The sequence below is a fragment of the Oncorhynchus mykiss genome, chromosome 31 (assembly GCF_013265735.2).
Source record: "Oncorhynchus mykiss isolate Arlee chromosome 31, USDA_OmykA_1.1, whole genome shotgun sequence".
Taxonomy (NCBI): Eukaryota; Metazoa; Chordata; class Actinopteri; order Salmoniformes; family Salmonidae; genus Oncorhynchus; species Oncorhynchus mykiss.
The window spans coordinates 27,765,462-27,774,789 of NC_050571.1; the positions used below are offsets into that span (position 1 = coordinate 27,765,462).

At 46.1% G+C, this 9,328-nt stretch overlaps 1 protein-coding gene across 5 annotated transcripts in view; it reads left to right on the plus strand.

Annotated features, from left to right (window-relative positions):
• LOC110504904 (amyloid-beta A4 precursor protein-binding family B member 2) overlaps positions 1-8,991 on the plus strand; it is a 62,701-nt gene extending 53,710 nt beyond the window's left edge. For 2 of the 5 annotated variants that reach the window (XM_036969915.1, XM_036969916.1), the window contains 6 exons: positions 618-732; positions 1,846-1,921; positions 4,472-4,561; positions 4,723-4,838; positions 5,055-5,237; positions 7,334-8,991. In XM_036969915.1, the coding sequence (XP_036825810.1) occupies positions 618-732; positions 1,846-1,921; positions 4,472-4,561; positions 4,723-4,838; positions 5,055-5,237; positions 7,334-7,507 (754 nt within the window). In that variant the 3' untranslated portion in view covers positions 7,508-8,991. The remainder of the gene's footprint in view (positions 1-617; positions 733-1,845; positions 1,922-4,471; positions 4,562-4,722; positions 4,839-5,054; positions 5,238-7,333) is intronic. The other 3 variants (XM_036969917.1, XM_036969918.1, XM_036969919.1) reach the window with 2 other exon arrangements.
• Positions 8,992-9,328: the final 337 nt, after the last annotated feature.

The window sequence follows — 9,328 nt, forward strand, 5'->3', positions numbered from 1 at the left end:
TCTCTCTCTCTCTCTCTCTCTCTCTCTGCCTCTCTCTCTCTGCCCCACTCTCTCTGCCCCTCTCTCTCTGCCCCTCTCTCTCTGCCTCTCTCTCTCTGCCTCTCTCTGCCTCTCTCTGCCTCTCTCTCTGTCTCTCTCTCTGCCTCTGTCTCTCTCTCTGCTTCTCTCTCTCTCTCTCTCTCTGTCTCTCTGCCTCTCTCTCTCTCTCTTGCCTCTCTCTCTGGCATGTGGCAACTGTCTGATGTTCTCAGCATGGCATTTTCTCTGTGTGTGTGTGTGTGTGTGTGTGTGTTATATTCCTGAGGCAGTGAATGATAATAACTGTGCACTAAGTATAAGGAAGCACTCATCATCGCTCATCTATGGAAACACAAGTGAACAAAGTACCTTCTATTTATAGCTCAACCATACATTACATGTCAGGGTATATATATATTGGCCTTTTACTAATTCAGAGAAGAGATTTCCTACTAGTGGAAGCCTCTGTATTCTACCCCATGCCTTTCAAAAAAATGACTCAATGGTCAAATATACTGAATTATCTGCTATATACATACCTGTACGTTTTATATACTGTAGATATTCATGTCATATGATATCTTCTGTGCGTCCTATAGGGACTTTGCCTATGTGGCGAGAGACAAAACCACGCGGGTGTTGAAATGTCATGTGTTTCGATGTGATACCCCTGCAGAAGCCATAGCAACGAGTCTCCACGAAATCTGTTCCAAGGTGAGTTGGGCCTGCCATTTCAGACAGAGACGAAGTAGACTCAGACACGCAGTACACGCTCACATACATGTCCTGTCTTTTCACAGAAGTCTATCTTCACTGTGAAATGTTACTGACATTGAGTTTGCCTATTCAAGTGGAAGAGATAGAAGGAAGCATTGTGATCCTGCTTACAGTATGTGTACCCCTAGCAGTACCACTCTCTGTCCCAGGGCAGTTGGCAGTTTTTAATGTGGGGTGTTAATCCTGTCAGGGTTAGGGAGGTGCTAGCCCTGGAAGGTGTGTAACTGAGTCCGAATGTCCTGCTCCTTTATCATACTGTAAAACAATCCCCTGACTACTGTTTCAGACATTGACAACTCAGGCAGGGTCTGTAGGGTTCAGACCATACATGACCTTGAGAAGAGCACTTGACTCAACAAAATGAAGAATATTAGTCTGGCGAGGATGATCTACAGTTCGGTCAAGAGATGGTGACCTACTTTGAAAAGAGTCACCACATCTTTTCTCAGTGTTTCTCAGCTCTTAATCAATCATTTGTTGGTTTAGCAGTCCCAGACAGAATGAAAAGAACAATCCGGGCCCCAAACACAGTGACTAATTTGCGGGTGTGCGTCAGTAAATCAGTGTCTCACTCCACGTTGTCTATTTAAACACAGTTCCTACTGCAGAGGGGGAACTTACTGGCCTCGGACTCTGCTGTTGTGCAGTGCAACGAGTGTGTGTATTTGAGCGTGTGTGTGTGTGTTCCCCTGTGAGCAGAGAGTTGCAGACTTTGATTAATGACTCCTACAATGAATCAACTATCTCAAACAGGGAGTGCGCCACATTGCAGTGCCCTCTGCATTATTGTTGAGGAGGGATGCTGCTCTACATCAGTAAGAAAGGAGGAAGAGATGGAGAAGAGAACATGGAGTGATACATTTATTAGAAATATTTCTCCATTTTAGTTCAAAGAACACTTGTACTTCTTAGTTTGGAGTTGAAACACTGAAGGTTCTTTAACTCTACCCCTTCATCCCCCCTGTTTTAACCCCTCTCTTCCCCTGTCTCTGACTCTCCCTCTCCCTCCTCCTATTTTTCCCTCTCTCTCGCTCCTCCACTCGTCTCCAGATCATGGCTGAGAGGAAGAGTGCCAAAGCTGCTGCCGGCAGCTCATCCCAAACAGGCTCCGATGTTCCTCTCCAGGGTAGGAGTTTGGTGACCCACACACATACAGTAGTACTGATATCTGTTTAGGGAATTGGAGTTGAGCGTTAAAGGGATACTTCAGGATTTTGGCTGTTAGACCCTTTAACTACTTCCGCAGAGTCAAATGAACTCGTGGATACTATTTGTATGTCTCTGTGTCCAGGATGAAGGGAGTAAAGAGGTAGTTTCACATGCCAATTCTAACTAGTGTTAGCACAATGACTGGAAGTCTATGGGTATCTGCTAGAATTATTTTCAATGACATCCACATTTTGTTACATTACAGCCTTATTCTAAAATTGATGAACTATTTTTGTCCCTCATCAGTCTACACACAGTACCCCATAATGACAAAGCAACAACAGGTTTGTAGACATTTTTGCCAATTTAAACAAAGAAAAACTGTAAATAACACATTTACATAAGTATTCAGACCCTTTACTCTGTACTGTGTTGAAGCAGCTTTGGCAGCGATTACAGCCTTGAGTCTTGGGTATGACGCTACAAGCTTGGCACCCCTGTATTTGGGGAGTTTCTCCCATTCTTCTCTGCAGATCCTCTCAACCTCTGTCAGGTTGGATGGGGGAGCGTTGCTGCACAGCTATTTTCAGATCTCTCCAGAGATGTTTGATCAGGTTCAAGTCCGAGCTCTGGCTGGGCCACTCAAGGACATTCAGAGACTTGTCCCGAAGCCATTGTCTTTTTATATACACTACCGTTCAAAAGTTTGGGGTCACTTAGAAATGTCCTTGTTTTTGAAAGAAAAGCCTTTTTTTGCCCATTAAAATAACATTAAATTGATCAGAAATACAGCGTAGACAGTGTTAATATTGTCAATGACTATTGTAGCTGGAAACGGCTGATATTTTAATGGAATATCTACATAGTTGAGACTAGAGTTTCTCAAACTAGACACTCTAATGTACCTGTCCTCTTGTTCAGTTGTGCACCGGGGCCTCAGTTGTGCACCGGGGCCTCAGTTGTCCACCAATGCCCCAGTTCATCAAAGCGAGATTCATACAGAAAGGGTTTGTCGAGATCAATGTGGAAGAACTTGACTGGCCTGCACAGAGCCCTGACCTCAAACCCATCGAACACCCTTGGGATGAATTGGAACGCCGACTGCGAACCAGTCCTAATCGCTCCAACATCAGTGCCCAACTTAATGCTCTTGTAGCCGAATGGAAGCAAGTCCCTGCAGCAATGTTCTAACATCTAGTGGAAAGCCTTCCCAGAAGAGTGGAGGCTGTTATAGCAGCAAAGGGGTGACCAACTCCATATTTAATGCACATGATTTTGGAATGAGATGTTCGACGAGCAGGAGTCCACATACTTTTGGTCATGTACTATATCTGCTAGCATAGATACCCATAGACTTCCAGTCATTGCACTAACGCTACTTAGCAATTGCGCTAGCGCTAGTCAGCAACTTCCTTCAAACTACACCCAACTCATTGCCAAAATCTCAAGGTAACCCTTTTAACGCCCATTCTATATTTCATGTGTGTTTCACTGCAAATGAAAAAAATGCCCCTTATGAATCCAGAACTGGACTGCAAACACGTGTTAATGAAAAAGATTGCCGTGCTGTGTTCACTTCCTGAATTATGCTGACAACAGTACAAGGTCTCATAACACAGGACAAAACCTTTCTCAGATCGTGGTGTTAATGCTATTCCACATTTTCCACTCCACTACGCCACAACACATATCCATCCTCTTTTTCATGCAAAGTTAATTAATGATAGATGATTTCAAAAAACAACACATCCCGTAACTTGGCTTTGAGGCAGGATCTGCTGACTGCAGTGGAAACACCTTTGTTCTGTGCATAGAATAAAAGTCCTACATTGGCTTTGAGCTCGCAGGAGCAGCTGAGCTCATTAAAAGCCAATTAGTGTTGCGTAGCGAGCCCTGACTCTCAGCAACCCCTATTGAGAGATCAAAGCTCTCATTGGGTGAACATCGCTCACTCGCTAGCACGACCAAACTGTCTGCGCACTCCACTTGCCAGATCCCTCCACCATCTCTCCCCTCCTTTAATTCCATCCCTCGTTTCTCCTGACCCTCGGGCAGAGTGTAATAGGAAGTTGGCTAACTCCTGTTCTGTCATTTTCCTGGGGTGTTGGTGCTTAAACCATCTTATCCTCTTCTCTGTGTTAGAGGGAGGGAAGCCCTCCTGCCCCTCAGGCCAGCCTGTAGATAGACATTTGTTTTTCAGTCCCTCTGAAGTTCTGCCCACTTGTATGAATAGCCATCTTCAGTTGTTTTTTTTTCATATGGCTTAATTAGATGCAACAGCATCTGAAATATTTCAGTCTTCACACAAGTATCTGTATTTTTGCATTTTAGACTAATAAGCCTGTTTGGACATTTGTTTGTCGAGTCTTTGCTCGGATGTGCTTTGTACTGTGTGTGTGTGTGTGTGTGTGTGTGTGTGTGTGTGTGTGTGTGTGTGTGTGTGTGTGTGTGTGTGTGTGTGTGTGTGTGTGTGTGTGTGTGTGTGTGTGTGTGTGTGTGTGTGTCTTATGTGTGGATTCTCCCACAGAGTTTCCCATGCCAAAGACTGAGCTGGTGCAGAAGTTCCATGTGCACTACCTGGGGATGACGTCCGTGTCTCGTCCCATAGGTAAGAGAAGTAAGGAAACAACTAACACAGCCGTGCCTAATCACCTGCACCTGTCCCGTTAAACATAATCCATACTCCCGTACACATACTGAAGTTAGAAAACGAATTCAGGTTTCACCTCTCTCTCTCTCTCTCTCTCTCTCTCTCTCTCTCTCTCTCTCTCTCTCCAGGTATGGACATCATCAATGGGGCTATAGAGAGCCTGGTGTCCTCCACAGGGAAAGAGGACTGGACCCCTGTTACTCTGAGTGTAGCAGACGCCACTGTGGCTGTTATCAAGGAGAAGGCACGTAGCATCTTTTCTCCACTTAACTACAGATTATTACTGACTATATCACAGCATCCATTCAGGGTTTTATTTGTTATCCAATAGATTCACCTGTGATCGACATGGACGGAGACTGTTGGTTCCTCCCTCATCATGACAAAAACAATCTACATTTCTATCTGAGTGTTCTCTAATAATCCCGTCTCTTGCCTTCCCCATTGGTCCCCTGGACAGGAAGAAGAGGAGGAGATACTGGTGGAATGCCGTGTGCGTTTCCTGTCCTTCATGGGCGTGGGCCAGGACATCCACACTTTCGCCTTCGTCATGGACTCTGGGAACCAGCACTTCCAGTGCCACGTGTTCTGGTGTGACCCCAACGCTGGCAGCGTGTCTGAGGCTGTCCAGGCAGCCTGTGTGGTGAGCTCACACACATAGCTACAGACAGACAGACGTAGACAGACAGACGTAGACAGACGTAGACAGACAGACGTAGACAGACAGACGTAGACAGACAGACGTAGACAGACGTAGACAAACAGACGTAGACAGACATACATAGACAGACGTAGACAGACAGACGTAGACAGACGTAGACAGACAGACGTAGACAGACAGACGTAGACAGACGAGGACAGACAGACGTAGACAGACGTGGACAGACAGACGTAGACAGACGTAGACAGATAGACGTAGACAGACGTAGACAGATAGACGTAGACAGACGTAGACAGATAGACGTAGACAGACGTAGACAGACAGACGTAGACAGACGTAGACAGACAGACGCAGACAGACAGACATAGACAGACGTAGACAGACAGACGCAGACAGACAGACGTAGACAGACATAGACAGACGTAGACAGACAAACGTAGACAGACGTAGACAGACAGACGTAGACAGACAGACGTAGACAGACGTAGACAAACAGATGTAGACAGACGTAGACAGACATACATAGACAGACGTAGACAGACAGACGTAGACAGACACAGACAGACGTAGACAGACGTAGACAGACGTAGACAGACGTGGACAGACGTGGACAGACATAGACAGACAGACGTAGACAGACGTAGACAGACAGACGTAGACAGACGAAGACAGACAGACGTAGACAGACGTGGACAGACAGACGTAGACAGACAGACGTAGACAGACGTAGACAGATAGACGTAGACAGACGTAGACAGACAGACGTAGACAGACGTAGACAGACGTGGACAGACAGACGTGGACAGACAGACGTAGACAGACAGACGTAGACAGACAGACGTAGACAGACGAAGACAGACAGACGTAGACAGACGTGGACAGACAGACGTAGACAGACGTAGACAGATAGACGTAGACAGACGTAGACAGATAGACGTAGACAGACAGACGTAGACAGACGTAGACAGACGTAGACAGACAGATGTAGACAGACAGACGCAGACAGACAGACGTAGACAGACGTAGACAGACAGACGCAGACAGACAGACGTAGACAGACATAGACAGACGTAGACAGACAAACGTAGACAGACGTAGACAGACAGACGTAGACAGACATAGACAGACAGACGTAGACAGACAGACGTAGACAGACAGACGTAGACAGACAGACGTAGACAGACGTAGACAGACAGACGTAGACAGACGGACAGACGTAGACGGACGGACAGACGTACAGACATAGACAGACAGACGTAGACAGACGGACAGACGTACAGACATAGACAGACAGACGTAGACAGACAGACAGACGTAGACGGAAAGAAAGTCCAGACATGTCTACATTGTCCACTTATTTTTCACCGTCTATCATTCTATTATATTTTAACAATCTAAACCAGGATGTGGACATGACGGTAGGGTTAGGACTGTGGTTATGGCCAGGGTTAAACCAGGATGTGGACATGACGGTAGGGTTAGGACTGTGGTTATGGCCAGGGTTAAACCAGGATGTGGACATGACGGTAGGGTTAGGACTGTGGTTATGGCCAGGGTTAAACCAGGATGTGGACATGACGGTAGGGTTAGGACTGTGGTTATGGCCAGGGTTAAACCAGGATGTGGACATGACGGTAGGGTTAGGACTGTGGTTATGGTCAGGGTTAAACCAGGATGTGGACATGACGGTAGGGTTAGGACTGTGGTTATGGCCAGGGTTAAACCAGGATGTGGACATGACGGTAGGGTTAGGACTGTGGTTATGGCCAGGGTTAAACCAGGATGTGGACATGACGGTAGGGTTAGGACTGTGGTTATGGCCAGGGTTAAACCAGGATGTGGACATGACGGTAGGGTTAGCACTGTGGTTATGGCCAGGATGTGGTCATGATGGTAGGGTTAGGACTGTGGTTATGGCCAGGGTTAAACCAGGATGTGGTCATGATGGTAGGGTTAGGACTGTGGTTATGGCCAGGGTTAGGGTTGAACCAGGATGTGTACATGAAGGTAGGGTAAGGGTTGTGGTTGAGGTAGACCCTGATGTACTTTCCTTCTCTTCCTCCTCTCCTCTTCCTCAGCTGCGGTACCAGAAGTGTCTGGTGGCCCGCCCGCCCTCCCAGAGAGCTAGCTCCTCCTCCCCGCCACCCGACTCGGTGACACGCCGGGTGACTACCAGCGTCAAGCGTGGAGTCCAGTCTCTCATAGACACTCTGAAAACAAAGAAACCATCCTCAGAACTGCCCCAGCAATGACGGACAGCTCGCTGACCACACCCCCAACCCCAGCCTCTGGCTCTGTCACTCACACTATCGCCACAACTACGACCTACAAACACGCCTATCCAATACCAGCCATGGTAACCAACAATGTACATACATGTTAACTTATTACCACTGGGCAGACCAAAGGACGAATGGGGCTGGATAGAGACATCTGCTCAAAATAATAAAAAGTGAAATAATCTGCAGAAGAAGAAGAGGAGGAAGTCCAAGCTTCAGCATGATGAGGTGCTGGTGATTTGTGTCTCCATTGGAACTTTCCATTTACCTTTGAACTCTGCTGTGTCACTTTAGCCAGTCCACTCCTGTCTTCACCTGGCATCACCCCAGTCTTGTGGGGTATTATAACTACTGAGCTCTATGGAGTATTAGACTACTACTGAATAATACTAGACATGCCTGAGAAAAAGAACCAATCCCCATTGAGTGCTGGCTTAGTTGCATCAGGAGGTCCATTGACCTCCTTTATCTTCCCTGTTTTCTACTTGTTGGACACAGTGAGAGCAACCCTGTTCCCATCACAGTGCCTAACAGTAGCATTCCAGAATGGGACACACACACATGTCTCTTTAAGACGTCTGTCTCATTGACGTGGAAACGGGACATGCTTATGGGGAAAGCCAAACATCACTGACAAGGCCACTGACCAATCAGCACCATCCAGCTGCTCTACCCGACCTCGTAACCTTTGACCCCCAGACTGCAACAGAGACGTGTCATGTGATGGACTATACAGGCATGATGTAATAACATAGACAAAAAGTAAACAGAACATGGGAACCAATGTATTCCATTCCCTGGCTCGGAGTTCCATCTGGCTCACAAAACAGACTGAACCAATGTCTCATTGGAGGAGGGGTGCGCGATTGTACTATAATTACCCCTCTGATTGTAAAGTAATGATTGTATCCCCGGTTGGAGAGGAGATGTTAGAGATGAGGAGGAATGGGGTGGTGATGGTGCTGCATGTGTCTGTAATCTGAATGTGAGGAGATGGATAGATCGTTATGGGGGAGAGAGGTTACTGAGGAGGGTGTCAATATGGACATAGATGCTCTGCACAAAAGCCCAACCCCACCAGACTATCTATCTATATATATATATGTATATCTATACACACACACACACACACACACACACACACACACACACACACACACACACACACACACACACACACACACACACACACACACACACACACACACACACACACACACACACACACACACACACACACACACACACACACACGCACACACACACACACACAACTGACTCCTATTGGACCCAGGGACACCTCTCTCAACTCTGTGAATGCAATATGCAATCCAATCCCCCAAAATATAGATGTGAAAATACTGTCATTCATGTGCTCTGTTCTTCACTCATCTCGACACCATGTAAATGTAATCGGTTGTGAAAATAAATGCATTACCAAAAAATGGAAGGTCTTCAAAGTGCAGGTTTATTTTCTCATGTAATAGCTCAAGTCAATGCAACAACACTCCCGCCCATATGTATTTGGACAGTAAAGCTAGCATTTTAAATGTGTCTCTATACTCCAGCCTTTTGGATTGAGATCAAATATTTCATATGCGGTACATATGACAGTACAGATAGTTCACTTTTATTTGAGGTTATTGTCATATCTGTTTTACCATTTAGAAATGAAAGCACTTTATAGATCTAGTCCACCCATTTGAAGATGTCATAAGTATTTGGACAAATTCACTTGTAGTGTATTAAAGTAGACAAAAGTTGAGTATTTGGTTCCATCTTCCTAGAAAGCAA